The sequence below is a fragment of the Candoia aspera genome, chromosome 5 (assembly GCF_035149785.1).
Source record: "Candoia aspera isolate rCanAsp1 chromosome 5, rCanAsp1.hap2, whole genome shotgun sequence".
In the NCBI taxonomy this organism is placed as follows: domain Eukaryota; kingdom Metazoa; phylum Chordata; class Lepidosauria; order Squamata; family Boidae; genus Candoia; species Candoia aspera.
Genome location: NC_086157.1, coordinates 81,095,636 through 81,115,332, shown reverse-complemented (window position 1 = coordinate 81,115,332; position 19,697 = coordinate 81,095,636). Strand labels below are relative to the sequence as shown.

General features: G+C 36.1%; 1 protein-coding gene across 3 annotated transcripts in view; it reads right to left on the bottom strand.

Annotated features, from left to right (window-relative positions):
* The window catches only part of MYH15 (myosin heavy chain 15), an 84,154-nt gene that overhangs the window by 56,642 nt on the left and 7,815 nt on the right, over positions 1-19,697 (bottom strand). The window contains exons 6-18 of one of the 3 annotated variants that reach the window (XM_063305574.1): positions 19,401-19,494; positions 18,502-18,522; positions 17,697-17,789; positions 14,934-14,997; positions 14,742-14,840; positions 12,894-12,997; positions 11,836-11,974; positions 7,119-7,237; positions 5,112-5,261; positions 4,255-4,425; positions 3,420-3,599; positions 1,602-1,734; positions 9-76 (exon numbers count right to left, since the gene is read on the bottom strand). In XM_063305574.1, coding sequence (XP_063161644.1) covers positions 9-76; positions 1,602-1,734; positions 3,420-3,599; positions 4,255-4,425; positions 5,112-5,261; positions 7,119-7,237; positions 11,836-11,974; positions 12,894-12,997; positions 14,742-14,840; positions 14,934-14,997; positions 17,697-17,789; positions 18,502-18,522; positions 19,401-19,494 — 1,435 coding nt within the window. The remainder of the gene's footprint in view (positions 1-8; positions 77-1,601; positions 1,735-3,419; positions 3,600-4,254; positions 4,426-5,111; positions 5,262-7,118; positions 7,238-11,835; positions 11,975-12,893; positions 12,998-14,741; positions 14,841-14,933; positions 14,998-17,696; positions 17,790-18,501; positions 18,523-19,400; positions 19,495-19,697) is intronic. The other 2 variants (XM_063305575.1, XM_063305573.1) reach the window with 2 other exon arrangements.

The following is a 19,697-nucleotide window of genomic DNA, read 5'->3' as shown; positions in this document are numbered from 1 at the left end:
AAAATTACTTTATGCATTGATGACACTGTCTGGAAGGAAGCCCCTTTCTTGCGTTTCTTCTCTCCACTGTGATCAACTTGAGATAAAAGAAAGGACAGAGTTAAATTCTGATTATAGCACTGATGTATAACCACAGACTTCTTACATGATTTAGACATTTATTGGGAGTATTTTAGAAGGCCACATTCGGGGATCAGACTGACTCTTTTTGGCTCAGTGGTACTTTCAGTGTTACAGTGTTGGGCAATTCATTGTGACTGCTCATTCTTTCTCAACTTCCACTCATTCTTTCTCAACTTCCACTCATTCTTTCTCAACTTCCACTCATTCTTTCTCAACTTCCTCTAACTTCAACTAGTGCCAAATCTTGGATCAGGAACAACTATCCATTAATGACTGGTCAACTTTTAATCACAGCTGATGCTTCCATGAAAACTTTGGCTCCAAGAGTTATAGACGCTGAGTGATTGGAACTCTGCTGATCATATGGCTTGCTGGTACAACTGGTAAAATGTTAGCTGGTGCAACATTTCAGGTTTTAAGAAATTCTAAAGTTAAAATGTGTGTGTAATATGTGTATATTTGGCTTCTGCAATCAAGAGAATCAAGAGATTTGTTATGGAGAAGAACTTCGTTCTTTACTTATCAAATATACAATATTTGATAACTAAAGATCTGTGTTGTCTTCATTTTTTTATTAGAAATAGATATATATAACTGTCTCAGCTTTGTTTGTTTTATTAGAACCATATAGCCAGTGTCCACTAAGATTGGATTCATATATTGCCCTTTTAAAATTTCTAATTCACACAACCATTATCAAAAGATGACCCATGTACAATCATTTTATACAGTTCTAAAGAAAAAGGCATAATTTAACAAGGCACACTAGCTGAATACCAGCAATAACAAGGCACAAGGTCACCCAGCCGGCTTTCATGCCTAAGGCAGGGCTAGAACTCATGGTCTCCCAGTTTCTAGCCTGATGCCTTAACCACTAGATCAAACTGGCTCTCTGTATATCTTTCTTATAACAGGGCTTACTTACAAATATCTGTGCTATATTCAGAGATCCTAAATTCATAGAAGTAAAAGGGACCATAGAAGCCATCTTATCCAATTCCCTCCTCCATACAGTAGGATCTATTAGAGTGTCTCTGACAGATGACCATCCAGGCTCTGTCTGAAGACTGTAATAAAGGACAACTCACTATTTCACGTGGAAGCTTATTCCACTAGCTGACAGTGCATATATTCAGGAAGCACTTCTGGTTTCTAATCTGAACCTCCTCCATTGTAATTCTAACCCACTGGTTCTGGTCCTGCCCTCAGAGGCAATATTTATTTGTGAAGCATACTTTTACATGTAAAACACCATTTAATATCTGCTTTATACTTGCCATTCAACCTCCCAGAGCCAGCAAAAAGACTGAATGAGGTACCAGCAAATTGAATCAGTGACTATTACTCTCTTCCTCAGAGAGATGTTATGTGCATAACATTTGCAGCTGCCAGATTTTCCAGGGTCATAAGCTGGTAAATTTACTAGCCACCTCTTCCAGTCTTTGAAGAATTACATTAAATAGGGTCATTCCACTTACCACTGTCAGCACTGACATAATTTTCAAACAGGCTGGCCAGAAGTTTGTTGGAAGATTTCTGAAAAATACCCACCACCGTTTCATTGAGAGGGTCTTTGTTTTTCTCAAGCCATCCAATTATGTTATAGGGCACCTAGAAAAAAAAAAGCATCAAAAAAAAAAATTAAAAGCGAACAAGCTAGAAACTAAACTGCCCAACCAATTGTTCTCTTTACCTGACATCAATTTTATATTCAGTTTTGACCTACAAAGTACATGGGAAACAAGTATTTTGCTCTTCAGTCTTTTAATGGTGACTATAATATAACTGATATCATATCTTAGCTCCTGAATAATAATTTTCTCATTCTTCTGCATGGCCAGGCTTTCATTTCCCCACATCCATTAATAACAAAGGAAGATATTCTACACTGACTTGTTCCACCTAATTCAGCATGATTTATATGAGGGCTGTGCAATTTGTATCTCCATATGATCTATTGAAGTGTGGACTTCAGAACTCTCCAAATTGCCACAAAACTTTAATTTTTAGTTTGACATTAGTCATATTACCTATGTTTATCTGATTGACTTATTTAATATTTGGTTATTAGCTTTCATCCTGATCTCATCTTCTTCTTTATCTCAGCTACACTTTTTTGGTGAGTAACCCCCGATATTCAGGGAGTGTCTCCATGAACACTTCTCCAAAAAAGTGTGAATTCTTGGTCTACACTGGCAATCTCTTTCTTTCCAAATGAAAATGGAGAGATCACAGTAATGCAGAGCTTCATCGTTCACCTCCTCCATAACACTGGCTTGGCTTAAACAAGTATTTTCCTGAATATGCATGGCTAACATACGAGGCAGGAAAAGGTGCATCTCTTTGGAGTAGCTTCTAACAGATAACACTGAAGGAGCATTTGCCAGATTTAAAGCTCTTTGCCCACTTTGGATTGGAGTACTGCACACCTCTGGGTTAGACTAGCAACCTTCTTTATAAGGATTTTTTCCTAATATTTTTGAAGACAAACTAAGAAAATGATTTGATGCATACAAGATATTAAGTCATAAAGTGGCTGGCCTGGTTTTAGCTTAACATATTTATAAATCATTATAAATTTGATATGCACAAATCTCTTTTTTATAGCCCTTGGAGCCCCTTATAAACTTGTTTGCTGAAAAATGATAGCACAGTGGTATGTCATTTTGAGGTTAAAAAAAACAACAACCCAACAACCCATGAACATTGTAGCTGTGCAGTCTCCTAAAATAACAAGAAAACTCACAACTCTCCACCAAACGCCAGCCACTGTCCAAGAATGTTAAGCTTGTGCTTTGGTCACCCAAAGGTTGTAAATTTCTGGCTTGTCTACCCAGGCATTTAGGGTTATGCTACAATGCATGTATTTTATCAATATAAAGGTGAAGAGAAATAGGCATACGGTGTACTAAAAGTAGTATCCTGATTCTTATTTGCTGAATTCTAAGATATATATTTCTAGTGCAAAAAATATGTTCAGAACACATCCACTTAGAATGCCAGGCTTTTCAGAATGCCAGTTTCTCTTTTGCTAAGAACATTTTTTTCACCTCTTCCCATACCCAATTCCACTGTGCTTCATTATTCCATGGCATTTAATTCTTATAGGATATCAGTCTACAAAAGGTAATGTCATAGAAGAGTTCTGTGGCCTCTGCATCTGCAAATGAGAAAGAAAGAAAGAAAGAAAGAAAGAGAGAGAGAGAGAGGGAGAGAGGGAGAGAGGGAGAGAGAGAGGGAGAGAGAGGGAGAGAGAGAGAGAGAGAGAGAGAGAGAGAGAGAGAGAGAGGTCCTACCACTCCAGCATAATGCAGAAGTTCAAAATGTGCTTCATATTTCCTTTTTTTGTCAGGCCTTGGTTTCTGCAGGTTGGGTGATTTGCCAAGATGGTTGTCATAGAGTTTGGCCTTAAAGGTCATATCTGTAGCCTTTGGAAACATGCATTCCTCTTCAAGAATAGAAAGGATGCCCAGGGGCTGTTAGCAAAAAATAGATTAATAAATGTTAGGACAGCCTTCCCCAAATTGCTCCCCTCCAGTTGTACTACAGTTCTAAAATTCTTTGCCAACACAATCAGTGGGAACTGCTTTAGGAGTTTGTTTTTCCAAATACATGATTTGTGTTGCCATGAATAAATATACTGTTACAGGATTGTTGCTTTTTTGTCATAGCCATTAATCTATTATTCTTCCTGTTTGCTATAAAACTTGTTGACATAGTATGTGAAGAAGTTAGATTTTATCCCAGTTGCTGACATAATATTGATGCTTTAGTCTTCAAAACACTTTGATGGGCTGACACATTTTTCTCAATGAAAGAGACAGAAACTAAAGCACTGTTATAGCTCAGAACTATATGCTTGATGACCCATAAAGCTATATACACGCTACCAGTTGTTAGTAATGCTCTGCCAAGAAACAGATTTCTCCTCTTTAATTCCTTTAAACCTAAACAGGCAGCAAAATCAGCACATCAGCCACACTGGATATACATTAGGTTACTTTTAAATTGCTGAGTCAAAGATTGTTCAGGCTTCTTATGACTATGGGGGAAAAAGTGACCAAGGTATAGTGCTAGATAAACCCTTTTAAATTAATTTACAATCAGGGATTTAGATGAATTTATTAATACCTTTTCAATTAGATCAATGCAAGCCTGCAGGTCCAGCCCAAAGTCAATGAACTCCCATTCAATGCCCTCCTTTTTGTACTCTTCTTGTTCCAAAACAAACATATGATGATTGAAAAACTGTTGCAGCTTTTCATTTGTGAAGTTAATGCAAAGTTGTTCAAAACTATTATACTTCAGGAGGGCAGAGAGAGAGAGAGAGAGAGAGAGAGAAATCAATTTGTATAGAATCAAACAGAGTAACAAAAATAAATCTGTATGGCTTGGTAAAACTTGGATTCCTTTAAACATAAGGTTTGTTTTAATGTGCATAAACATTATAGCTTATTTTTTTAAAAAACTGGATAGAATCATTGATTTAATTAGCAAAGTCTGCTGGGGCAATTAGGCATATTTCACAAAGACATGATCCAAAGTCATGCTTGTCCCACTGAAATTAATGTTACATTAGATAGGTGATACCAGAATGCAATCAAGATTTTAATTTTAGTTATATTTCTAGTTTTCCAGATTTTACCAATCTGATGCCTTTCTTTTACATTGGGCTTTAACTATAATACCAACTCAACACAGCTGGATATTATGAGAGTTTAAGTCTCATAATCTAATATATCTGGAATACATCTAATATGTCTGGAAGACAGGTAGTGAAGCAGGTTGATGAAAGTGAGTTTGCTGAAAGCTATTTTAACAAGAAAATCTTCTCCTGACTAGTCTACATAGTTATTGCTTAATAAGTGGGTAAGCTACAGGACACTAATAATTCTTTTCATAAAATTTTCCAAACAAAATACTTGAAAAGCCTATTAACTTAAATCAACCTTGCTCTTTTGTGGACTTTTTTGGTTTCAATTACTCACATCAAAGATCTCAAAGCCAGCAATGTCCAATACTCCAATGAAGAACTGTCTTGGTAACCTGGTGTCCAATGTCTTATTGATGCGGGTAACAAGCCATTTGAACATTCGATCATATACTGCCTTAGATAAGGCTCCAACAGCATAGGTAACCTGCACAAACATGAAGAACAATAGCTAGGTGTGTAATGAATAATGTACAGTAATTAACATTATCATCTACAGGAGATACTAGTTAAAACCCACTGCTTCCATTTCTGCTGTGGAATAACTTGGAGTGGATACTGTCATGAGTGAGGATGGCGAGCAGGGGGCTCCCATCCAGGCTGTAAAGCGCATGCGTAGTACTGAGAAATTAGGTGGCCATTCAAAGAGACACAGATCGGGCCCGCCTTAGTCTTTGGGGTTTATATGTCTGGGTTTTCCCACGCTTCTTGAGTTTGTTAGGATTCTCTGTTATGTAGCAGTAATAAAACACTAGAGACCTATTCCTTGTCTCAGCGTGGTTCCTGGCTGTTAGGACAAAAATCCTAACAAACTCAAGAAGCGTGGGAAAACCCAGACATATAAACCCCAAAGGCTAAGGCGGGCCCAATCTGTGTGTCTCTGAATGGCCACCTAATTCCTCAGTACTACGCATGCGCTTTACAGCCTGGATGGGAGCCCCCTGCTCGCCATCCTCACTCATGACAGATACTCTACTAACTTAGGAGGAAAAGCCATGTTCACCAACCTCTCTTCTCACCACAGCACCTTGTACACATGAAAATGTCTTCAGAGTTTAAGGAACCCTGCAGAACAGAGTGAAAGTGGGGTGGTGATGCAAACAGCAGATGGAAACAGAAAAAAATGATCTCCTTTTCTCTTGTATTTATGGAGACATCCAATGAATAATAAGTTCTTCCATAACAGACCCATTTTGAGGACTATACAATATTTGCTAATTTCCCCTTTTTCTATTGTTAAGTAAAATGATTAAAATGTCAATAATTTAATTGTATAACATCACATTAATATATATGGAAGATTAGTTCGGTTTGCTAAGACTGCACATGCTTTGAAATGATTCAGAAGTGCTCTATACCCCTTTGCTATTCCCTAAGGTAAAGGTAAAGGTTTCCCTTGACATAAAGTCCAGTCGTGTCCGACTCTAGGGGGCGGTGCTCATCTCCGTTTCTAAGCCTTAGAGCCGGCGTTGTCCGTAGACACTTCCGGGTCATGTGGCCAGCATGACGACACGGAACGCCGTTACCTTCCCGCCGAAGCAGTACCTATTGATCTACTCACATTTGCATGTTTTCGAACTGCTAGGTGAAAACTGTGGCTAGGTTTATACTAAGGAAATGCAGTATGAAAAAGTTAATAATAGATAGATAAGTACTGATAGGATTGTTGTACTGACCTCATTTCTCACTCAGACCCACCAGACCCAAATCTGTTTATTAGTTCCAGCAGCAATTACTCAGTTTGTAGACACTAATATCTCCTCATTGACTCTAGACAATAATTTTGGAAGACTGGTCACAGATATCCAGCCACCGTTACATAAACCAATCCACATCCAGATTTTTCTTTCATTTGAAATACAGTCATTTCTGTACTTGGGTCTAGGAAATACTGTATCAGCAGGTATCAGCAGGTGCTGTCTGGCCAGAAACTCATAGTCAGCACTTGACTGGATAGTCAGGCAGAAGTTGGCAATATGGGGATAAACATTGTTTTGCCTAAAATCTTATGATATTTTGTCAAATTTCATATGAATTGCATTGAAAACTGGAATCCAATAATAACCTCACCCATTTGGCTTGGTCTGGTGATCATTAATCACTATAGTACTTAGGTGTTGAGTGGTCCAATCAGAAATCATAATCATGGAATGGGAAATACTGGACAATTGTAGTTGTAGGAATAAAGATCCAAATATTTTAGTAATACTTCTGCTTACAGAAGAATCAACTTATACATGGAGAGGATATCATGATGGTTTATATGGTTTAAAGGATTTCTCACCTGTTCTACATTTTGGCCTTTAGTGACATACTCATTTCCAACTTTCACTCTTGGATGCACCAAACCCTTAAGCATATCAGAAGAGTTAACTCCCATAAGATAAGCAGCCTTGTCAGCACCTGATAGAAAGAAACAGCATTTCAATGGGTAAAATGATTTGAGTTTAGATTGATTTTCAGATATAGCTTGCTTGTTTTCTATAACATATTCTGGAATACTTTACAACTCCAAAGCAGAGGAATAACTGTAAAATGTATGATACAAGCAGACATTTAACCATAATACAACTATTAGCTCAGCTGATAATCATTCTATACTAAAATTGCATTTACAATAAAATGTTTAATAGAATAAAATACTTCAGACAGGTCATACATCTTTCCTAAGGCTACTTTATAATTACCTCACATCCAGTACTTGTACTTGGAGGTCTAGCTATTGCGGATTTCCAGGGAAGAAATGGTGAACTGAGCCGACTGTGGAAGAATGAAGAGCCGGCGAGTAGACCAGCTCTTCTTAATTCCTCTGGGTAAGAAGAGGACTTGAGGTCACCCACAAGTGCTCCAGACAGTTGCCGCTCACAAGGAGACCACAAGACAGTGGCCTCTGTCACATTTAATGCTCTGGAGGTGAAGGAATAGCCATATTTTTGCTCAGGGGCCTTCAAAAGGACATTGGGCTCACATACTTCCTTTTCTAATCATTTTCAAAATTGCTTCTTAACTGCTTTTCAGCTATTAGAAACTTTTGGATCAACAAGTTTTACAGCACTGGGTGAATTTCCTTCAATCCTTAGTGAAAGAAGTTTTAAATACAAGTTTAAGGACTCCCCCCCCCCTTTTGGAATAAACCGCAAAAGGTGATTAGTACTTTGATTTTGGAATATTACAAATGGACTAGGGGTCCATATGGATTTGAAATAAGATTTTGGAATTAATCATAAAAATCCATCCCATGGGAAACTGCTTTTGTTTTGAATTCTTTTTAAAAAAAACATGATAGGATGAGACTTTAAAGGTTGGACACTAGAGGGAACTAGAAGGAACTCAAGATTACAATTAAAGGAGACAATGTAAATAGATTCTCCATGCCCTTACTATGACTAAAAGATGATATTGCAGCATTGGAAAGATAAATGTATGGCCCCATTTACTCAGTGGATTGAAGACCTGATTGCACTTGCCACTTATGAGTGGATTGCCTATAGTTGCAGACTTTGTATGGACAAGTATAATGAAATATGGGACTTGTACAAATTACAGTAGGTTAAAAAATGATAGTCATTCAAATGTATTAGAAATATATACATCCTTGAATAATATTTCTCTTAGATAAGTATATATATAATTGTAACTGGTTACTGTTATAATGACATACTATACTGTTTTTTTCTCATTTTTGTTGTATTTCTTCCACTTTTGTAAAGCACTTTTTATATTTTTTCTTCTCTGTGACAATGTATGTATCTCCATCAGTATTATCATTGTGCTTTGTTTTTTTTCTTTTTATGTTATTAATTAAAAAGCAATTAAAATAAATTAAAATAAGATTACAATTAAAAGAGAAGAACACTTACATTTGACCTATTAATACAGAATGGAGCAAAATCTTTTAATACTGGACATATTGAAGGATATTTTTGAACAAGGAACCCAGAAGTTAATTTTAGGAGAGTCTGCCTCTGTAAACAGACTGTGTTTCAAAGATGTTATAAAACAGGAACAAGTTTACCTGACAAGATTGAGACTGATCTGAAAGTGGATTTAAAAATGACAGGCTACAAGAATGATATGGAAAAAGATACTATACTGGACATACAAACGAAACCAACTGATGTCTTAATAATTAAAAGGGTTTGTAGAACTTTGTGAGAAGAAAAAATGAAAAGAAATCAAGTTCTAGGACATTATTTGAAAGGACTAAAAATCAAAATTGTTAAAAGTAAAAGGAAGGACTATAAAGTTAGTTTATTTGATCAAGGTTAAAATAGATTTGTTGTTATCTCTGGTAACCCTTAATGGACTTTTGCTGATCACAACTTAATGATGAAGCTTTAACCATTTCTTTATAGATAAGAGATGGATATGGGAAGAAGAGATCGTTTGTTCTATTTAAGAGGAAGTGATAAGTTAAAATTGTTTATGCTTGTGATGAAGGGAGAAGACATTTCTTTATATATTTCTTTTCTTTTTCTTCATTGTATATTTATTTTTTTCTATTTTTTTCTTTTCTGCACTATTTTTTCTTTTTATTATTTTCTTTTTTTTAGTTTGAATTAGTTTTTATCTTTTTAACTGTAACTTTTAATAAAATTACTATATAAAAAAAGGAAGTCTAGCTATTGATATGTGTTGACATTTATTTAGCTCAAGTGAATAATCTTGGCACTGTGCAGAACATAGACTTGTCAGCATCACAACTCAGAGAACGTATAATTTCAGTCATACAGAAATGATAATGGTGAGGCCAAGAAGACACAATTGATCAACAGTTCTTGCAAAAAGAAAGAATTAACTGATGGCAGATAGAATAGGTGAAATTCTAGCTGTCTAGAAAAAGGTTGTAGCATTATAATTATGATTAGTTCATCATATATGTTGTCTTTCTACCTAGAGGATCCTCAAGGTGGCTAACAATAAAACAGAAGAAAATGAAAAATTAATAAGCAGTTCATATAGCACTTTTTGAAAATAGAAATATATTTATTTTAATTACTGAAGTAGTATTTGCAAATGTCAGGTAAATCAGAAGATGAGATATTGAGCAAGATTTAATTTTAAGAAAATGCAAATATAAACCAACAGTTATATGAATAGAAATAATAAGAAAAATCATCCAGTACAAAGCAATGTTATAGCTATTCTTGTTCTAATCAAGACATTAGTGGAGATTTGAGAAAAAAAGTATTCAGGGTCAAACTTCTGAACACCTGCATGCAACTGAGTTCAGAGGTACAGTACATACATTCATGTGGACTATGTGGAACAGGCACCCATCTTTGTGATTATGGATACACTTTCCCAGAAGTTCTCATTCTGATTTATACTAAACAGAGACAATGTAGTGCTAGATTTGGACTGGGGGCACTAACTTTAGGCATGCAAGTTTACTTTGGAGGGAGGACTTTGGAACAGTATGTCGTTTTTTTTCACATTCTCTTTTTTTGTACCATCTTGCTCGATAAATAAATCTGGAAAGTTTTTTTAGGTTGATCACATTACAGGCATTGTTTAACGGTAGGTTTTTAATTTTTTATTTTACCTGATGGCTCAACACAGAGGCAATTGTTTTTGCATCTATTAGCCCACCGTACTTTGTAAGTTATTGTTATGGGACAATTTGGAGAAAAGAGTTTTACGTATTCCACCTTGAGATTCTACATGATAATAATAACAACATCATCATCATCAACAATAATAATATCAAGAAGGAGCAATGGTAAGGCAGCTACTTTCAAACTGTTGCTGAGAAAAATTAATGAATATTTCCCTGAATCACAAGGAGTCCAGTTCAGCTCAAAGGCAAGGGAAAAAGAAAGTGAGAGAAATATTTTTTAAAAGGTGTTGGTACTTAATTAAACACTGACAGCTGCTCTGTTTGCACCTCCCCTCCCCCCAGTAACTTTTCAAAATTGAATCCAAAGAATTGCACAACCCTAACTGAATTACCTGCCTTCTGACACATTAAAGATATAGGAGGGGGGGGACATGTTGAGGACTGCACTGAAACTTTTGGGGACCACATGCAGCTTTAGGCCTCTCACCATACATAAGTAATTAGTGTGATCTGATCAACTGCATGCATAGAGGTTCTTCCCATGACACTGAGAAACTGATTGCTCAGAAGGAATCCAGTATGTTTTCTGTTGAATACAAGGTGATTTTTGCAGGCATTGCCCCGAAAGTGTAGAGAATGGGCATATAACATCTGCAGTTTAGGCAATTGTCTGGAAGACATTGCCATGAAAAAATTAGCTACTGATTGGCAGCAATGGCTGATTCAGAAGTGATTAGAGAACAAACTGCATCTCCAGTACGAACAATATATTGTTATCATAGAATCTGCATATGTTAGATGGGAAATTATGTCTTGTAGTGAATGGAAGCAAAACAGCATGGTTTGTATCATGTACACTTTGTATGGTTATTCTATAAAGTCCCCTTCAATATATGGTACATGGCAGTTATCCAAGGGCTCCATAGCAGATACGCTTGCCCAGGAACAGTCCCTATTGCATGGTAATGTTGGGGTCCTCACTTGCAAAATGATGGATAAGGTAACATTCAGTAAAACCACATACTTCTTTTTCTCTAATTTAAGAATGACTGGAATCTTGGAATCTTTTGAACTGGGAGAGTGGTGGAGAGTAAGGGTGGGAATTCTAATCTCTCCTTTCTATTAAGTGGTCAGCAAACAGTGAGAAAATTATTCAGGGCACATTTTATGCAATTAACGCCTTTTACTGTTTGGGAGCTCTGCTGTCTAGAGCACTGTGTTTCCTTTCCCTGGCATGATATATCTTCCCACTCCCCTAGACCATATGCTCAGATTGTGCTGAACTGCAACATACTGATCTATAGATGAGATTCCCACAAAGAGGTTTGATTTCTATGTGGGATAATACTAGGAGATAAAAACAAGGCAGACTTTTCCTGCAGGCCAAGATAACAAAACAAGAAATGGAACACTGTTGGTAAACAGAAAAGAACACACTTACTCTCTGTACCATCAGCCTCTGCCTGCTCTTCCCTGGGCCTCTGTTTAAATTTCATGTTTCCAAAATGCATAATTGCACCAGTGAGTTTGTAGGCACCGTATTTTTCATCCGCAACAAAACCCAAAATATCCATGGCTTGCTGTTAAAATTTTTAAAAAGAAATAAAAAGACACTTTGTCACTTGCTTCTTCTGCAACATGCGGCTTTATTTTCTAGAGCTGCCTTGCAGCACTGCTGGTATTATTTTGCTTCTTCTGGTATTGAAAATTCAAAACTGAAACTGTTGGAATAGTCATATTTATGTTCTATTTCCTGATGCTTATAGAACAGTTAGCAACATCAAAAGCCCATTATGAGATACAGAAAATACATTTAAAGCAAGCACATCACTAAACTGTTTTCGAGAAGACTATTATGTAAATCTCAGGAAGAGTACAGTGCCCAAATTGGGAAACAGATTCCCTAAATACACTTCGATGTATTGATTAAAAGACATGGTTATGGTCACTAACTTGAATAACTTTAAAAGGAGGTTGGATAAATTTATGGAGGGCAGGTCTATCAAAAGCTATTTGTCTTGAACTTTCAATGTTACCTTCGGGCCAGGGGCAGAATGCCTCCGAATACCCATTTCAAGGAAATAATAATAGGAAATGGGTATGCTTCCATCTCTTGTTTGCAAGCACATTGGTTGGCTTTGATTAACCACTGTGAGAACCAAAACTCTGGTCTTCAGTGAGTGTTGGCCTGATCCAGCAGAACTACATTCTTACCCCAATGTATGAAAGTCAATAGACGGCATGGCTGTATTGGTACAGCCCTGTTCTGAAATAGTAAACAAGAAGGCTAAGGGTCATTCACTGCTAAGACCATTCTGCATACTGAAAACCACCCTGACTTTTGATACAGTGATCCTGGGTTCATTGCATATTTATGCTCAGCAATCCTGTTCAGTGAGATTTATATGGGTTGGTTTGAACTGACTCAAATAAGGAAATTGCTGCTGTTCTCACTGAACAGCTTATGCCCTTTTGCATTTTAATAAAAACAAGTCTTACATCAGTTGCCATCAGCTCTTCCCCATCATCTAAATTATCCACAGTAACAACCCCTTGTGAACAGATGTGGTAGTCATATGGATTTGTTGACACCAATAGCATATCTGCAAATGAGGAAAAAAATAAACAGTTTCTTCTCTCAAGATCTGGTCTCCTGTTAAGTCAACATATAGTGCAGCACAAGTGCAATGTCATACATCAAGGCTTATTCAAAGTTGCTGGTCTAAAACATGAATTCACTTTCAGTAGCATGCAGCATTACAGAGATCTTGAATTCCAACCTATTCCAAAATTATTAATTAGCTTTATTTTTTTGCTTGGATAATCAGATCTCTCTGAATAGTTCCATATAATGACTCGTTCTTATACTTATGCAATTAACTCCACATGGTCAATAGACTCATATCCTATATCCTGCTTAGCTTTTCAGCCAAGCAGCATAGAGATGTGCTTGCTGATCCTTCCTCTGCTACAAATAATAAAGGGCAAGGACATTTACACAGCTTCGCCTGCATCCAAAGTCCATCAAAACTGTGTTTGTCTGATTCTAATGTCTTGATATCATGGGGAGAAGCAATGTAAATTCAAATGTCAAGCATGTCCCCCCATTTGGGACAAAAAGATTGTTTCAACATTTTATTAATGTATCAGAACATGTGGTCAACAATGGGAAATCTACAAAATTATTACTGCTAGTAAATTCTGTCCCAATTCACATACTGTATACAGACAGACAATTTGTGAAAAATTTATTGTAACAGCAAAACTGGTTTGTGGACAGCAGTTTATCCATGCAAAAATCATGGCCAACAAGTTTAGCATAAGAATAATAAGATACATTTTCACAGTAGAATATTTCTATCCAAATTCTGTTAGCCAAAAACCACTTTGAAACAGTTCTTCTAATCAACCTTAATTAGACCACAGTAAAGGCTAATTCAGTTAAGGATTTAGCAAATGGTCCACTCAGCCTGTAAGACAAGAACAAAAATGAGATTATTACTGCTTTTGCCAAGCAGATATTTAGTACATGGTTAAAGGGAAGCTTTGCCACATTACAAGAAGCACTATAATCCCTATGTATAAATCGGGTTCAAAACTAGATGATAGACAGGACCAGCTACTGAAGTTCAAAAATCTGTATAATAACAGGTGTAGTGACCTAAGTAACAAAATAGATGGGAAGGAACATCCTCTTTCAAACTGTGTAAAGTATTATCATTATCATGGTTTGGCTATCTGTCCATCCAGAACTATACATTGAGTCCCAATACAAGACATCCAACTATGGTACATAAGCATTTATTTTCATGCTGTGTTAGAATCTATCTAGACCAGTATGGTCTATCTTGACTGACAGTGAAATTCTAGGCTTTCACTATTATACATGTTTCAATGTGTGTGCAATCTTCTACCATAAACAAAAATTTTGCATGGAAACTTAGTTATTTTCTTCTATATACATGCAGCATTGTCTAGCCATGGCTCCAATACGTGAAATTTTAAAGTGCTGGACAAGGCAAAGGTCTGCAGACTAAGAATCTAAGGGTTAATAAGGCCAATAATGATATGAAATAATCAATTAAATTCAGTGTTAGCGGTAATTTGATTTTTTTAAAGCATTATTTCAGTAGAATGTTGATTGCTCCTTTATTTTAAAGATAGAAAATTACCAACTTAACCACTCAGAGTTCTCCAAATTACACATTTACTTTTTTATTACAGTGATATTATTCAATTTAAATTACTGACTGTGTTATTTCACATTAACATTTTCCTTTTTCAGTTCCTCTATCCAGAAAAGTTATATCTCAATATGCACACAAGCATGCTTTTCTTTATTCTTACCTTGTAGCTCTGCTTTCTTTCCTGACAAGATCTGATAGAAAATGTGATAGTCTCTTTCACCTGGTTGTTGAAAAATAACTCGGGATTTCTCTAAAAGATCTAATTGGAGATTGAAGAATTAAACTAAAAAATAGGTTGAAAGTTTATGTGAAATATAAAGTGTATAATTATAATAAGTAGTGTGTTACTTACAGATTTCAATATCAGCAGATGATAGCTTGCCTGTAGTTCCGAAATGGATTCTGATAAATTTGCCCTGTTGTACAAAGTTTAAAAACATGTGAAAATGACAATATATAGAACCAATAGTAGCCTACCAATTACTATAAGCTTGCTTTGATAATTGCCTTGTCTTGATGTTATGATAAATCTTTGGCTGATTCACACAGTTATACCATGGTTTATTTAAATCATTGTTTGTTGCATAAGCCACAATGGTTGGTTTTTAGTAAGCCATAAGTTATAGTTGTATTCCATACTGTCTAGGTTTACACACACTGTTAAGTTTCATCAATCTAGTTTAATGGTAGAAGATTCTGGACAAATAAAACAAATCATTCACACAATACATAATTAAAGTGGCATGACTCCTTGGAACGATGAATCCTCATTCAAGGAAGTAATGATGAAGATGACTAAAAAAAGAGTTTGCCATGCATGTTCCCAAGCTATAGTCAGAGATCTTGATAGACTAAACCTAAAGAACACAGCAGCAAGGATACATTAAACATACTGTAGATACTCCTATATCTCTGATTCAGCAATCAAGAATTTTGACTTTGACATAGAAACACAGCTTCCAAATCCACAGGTGTATCATCACTGCCAGATTTCTTGGAAGAGCACCTTAAGGGTAATGGCCTATTCAGGAACAGGTAATTGCTTCTGATTAACTACATTACTACAACCAGCTCCGATCAGCACTACCTATATTTGGGTAGAACATAAGATTTCCATTGTATAAGTCCTTGCCTGAAAGCAACTGCTTTGAATGCTCTATGTTTGTACAGATGATTGTTATGATTATCTAAATTATTTTACCATAGCCAAGACTTATTACTAGTAGGTCTCTGTGAGGTGGTCTAGCTTTGTTTTGACAAGGGTTTGTTGATTGGTTTGATGATTCTTTTCAGTGAAGTACTTTGCATCACCTTGAGTCCAGAAGTGTGAAAGCCAGTTAGAAGACTGATTGCCAATAATCATGGAACTTCATACTGAAACTAAATTAAGCTATGTTTATTCTACCTATTAATGTGTATTTTAGCATTTGCTGATCATGATCACTATATATAGTCTCCAACATCAAAGGCAATATGGTTCTGAATATCGTCTGCTGAGAAACATCAGCAGGAAGGCCAATATTACAACCATGTCCTATTTATGTGCTTTCCACAGACCTTTAACCTGGTTGAGCAGGGCTCCCTTTTGACTTTAGAAAAAGTATATGCATTTTTGTCCTCCAGTCACCATAAAGTAGTCTGAAGCAGACCTATGATCGTCTTAACTTTTGCTGAATTTTTGCTGAGCTTGAAATATACATGACGTGCCAATGACTGTGCAAACTCTTTCCTTGTTACTGATCAACAGAAAATAGCAAAAATATCATCTCAAGCCCTGAACTATCATTGGATGTAGAATAACAAATTCCCCTCCCCTTACCTCACACAAAAAAGAAGTAAAATACATTGCTGAAGGGATGTAGCTAGAATCGGTTTTTTTAACATCCAGGAAGAATACAGCAGCAAGGATACATTAAACATACTGTAGTCAAGAGACCGAAATAAATATGACCATGAGGTCACTGGGAGTCAAGCTCAACAATAGAGAGATTTTACCTTTTTCTCCAAAACAAAACTGAGAACAATCAAGTTTATGGCCATTCCCAAAGTGCTGCAAAACACTGGTATGGAACTATTCTAAGTCAATAAACTTTCTAAAACAATTTGACAAAGGAATCATCTACCACTGGTAGGTACAGAATCTGCTGCTTTAGGATTGCTTAAGAAAAGAAATATGATATTTAGATATCTGTGCAAGGATATATGCACTTCATTTCTAAATATTCCTCCTGGAAAGACACACATTTTGTACATCTATAAACAGAGGTTAAAAATATATTATCAGTTTACAACAGAGTAGATGGTTTTCAAGTGTCTAGAACTGCAGCCTTCTCTGTTCTTTTCATGTGTGAATTTGGGGTGTACTGTGGTTTCTGCAGCTCCACAGCCATAATTAAAACATTCTCTTTGGTTGTATTGTGACTAGCTTGTTTTACACAGGACTTCTATGTTTCCCATATACAAAACTGCACTGTACTTGTTTATCAGTGGAAAATAATACAATTTCCTTCCTTCCTTCCTTCCTTCCTTCCTTCCTTCCTTCCTTCCTTCCTTCCTTCCTTCCTTCCTTCCTTCCTTCCTTCCTTCTTTTTTAAACTTGAGATGGTCCTGCTGCTTTTGCATTTGATGCTACCCCACATATGCTGGACAGCAGGGTATAACATCTGATTTAGAACCAGGAACTTCTTCTCAGTAGTCCTGGATCCTGATTTAGGATAATCATCACTGACTGGATTTCAGTGATAGAGGCTAGAAAACTGCTTGTATAAAATTCTTGACCTTTGTTCCCTGTGGAACAAATCTTTTTAAACACATTTTTATTGTAAGAGAACCTGATTAAGTCAATTCCTGTTTGGTTATGCTTTAGCTTGCAAACTTGTTGCTAAAATCCTAAGACAGTACAATCTCTGTGCCAGAATGTTCCAATAAGTAATAGCAGAACAGCTGCTGACATTACATGTAGGAAATCATTCAATCATTACTCAAGGAATACAGTACTATTAAAAATGCGAGGGGGGATGAAGCTACAGATTTTAACGTTATTCAATTTCTGGTTCTATTTTATGAATATAATAATGAGTGATGGTAAAGTTCCATAGTTAGAAATCATACTTACAAAACGTGAAGAGTTGTCATTTCTCAGAGTTTTGGCATTCCCAAAAGCTTCCAAAGCTGGGTTGGCTTGGATGATTTGATCTTCCAGGGTTCCCTTACAATGCAAAAGTTTTAAGTAATTTAGAATGTAATTCTATACCTGATTTCTGACTTCACCCTGATATACCAGAAGAATGCAACACTATGCAGAAAATACACTGGCAAAAAAACTCCAGATAATCTGACAGAACAGTTAAAACAGGGTTAAGATGTGGTGGAACTGCAAAGCAGCCTTCATATGGACAGCTGCCAGTCTTACCAATTAAAATACCTTTCTTCTGGAAGCTCAGGGAAGGTGACAAAGGAGGTCTTTCTCCCATTTCATGCCCCCAACTTGTTTGGGTTGAAAGAAAATGACAGGCCCAAGGTCAGCTAGTGAATTCTATGATGATGAAGTTGAATCTGTGTGTTTGGTCCCAATTACACAACATCTACATTACATTGGCTTAGCATTACAAAGCAATTCCATCATTCCGTGCATATAAGATTTTTTGTAATAATATATATATTTGTAAGTGGAAAAAGCAATTGGCAAATATGGGAGGGTTGTGAATCATCTATCCCTCATACTGCAGTTATAATTCAATAAATGGATGAACACAGAATAATACAGTACTTGTATTTTTGAAGCACTAATATTAAGCACACATATGTTGTAAACTACAGGAAATGCTTGGAATAAATTTCCAGTAATATAGATGACTATGTGGTTGCTAAGAGTTGACAACAATTTGATGGCACAAATCAATCAAATATAGATGACTTACCCCAGTCTTGGTGGCTGGTTGCTGTTTAAAACAAAAAATAAAATAAAATATATATTCATCTGTCAATCCCTTCTAGTTGTGATTTTGCTAGATATTTCTTTTACAATCCACTTTATTGTATAACACAGCATAATTTTAATTCTAAGATCCTTGTTTTTAATCAAGAAATGGTACCTAAGTATAGGCTTACTTTTTCCAGCACAAATAGACTAGTATTGATTGTTCTCTCAGAATTACTAATCCTTAGCTGGTTCTTGTCCTGATCACCAAGAATCAGACCAATACTTCAGTTACTTGCCCAACATATGCTAGTTATTCCTGTTCATGTCCTCTCCCACCTAATGGAGCTGTTTTATGCACTGTATAATTCATGGCAAAGCATACCTATTCCACTAGGACAGTACAAAAAATATACATTATTGTAAATAAAACAAAACACCAGTATTCTTTCTCTAGAACTTAGAGGCATTTTATACTGTGAATTTAAATAGCTTTTATAGTCATTCCTCTTTTGTCTGAAAGAATGCTTAGGGATCTCTTAGAAATTCATAGCAGCCTTGCAAAATTCCCATTTTCAAGATTATTTGGGAGAAGCCGATAGATAGATAGGTAGGTAGGTAGGTAGGTAGGTAGGTAGGTAGATGATATAATATTCAATATACCTGTAGCTATACCCTGAAGCCCTGTCATAACTATTCTAACAATGGCACAAACTTAGAAAGCTTCTAGATAGACTAAACTTACTAGAGAAAAAGACTCATGGTCTTTTCACTCCTGGAATTACTTTTAAGCATCACAGGTAACTATCATGCTACCTGTGACTAGTAATAGAATACCTTACACTTCCTGCTAGTAATAATTATTTATACAGACAAAGTGAATGTCATTTGAGTATTTACACTTTTTTTTCCAGGTTCACCAATTGCTGCAACGGTGGCAAAATACTGAATGACACGTTTTGTGTTCACAGTCTTGCCAGCACCAGATTCTCCACTGTAAACAAAAGAAAGATGATAGCATCTCAACATTTTAATTTACATGAAAATACAACTTGAAAATTAATCTTTTTGTTAATGGGGCCCAGCCATCTTTTCTTAAAAAGCATTCTTTCAATGAATGTTTTCCAAAAAATACGGCTACCAGAAGTTGGTTACAACAGTCCAGATGACCTCTATGCGGCAGCAAAGAGACACTGA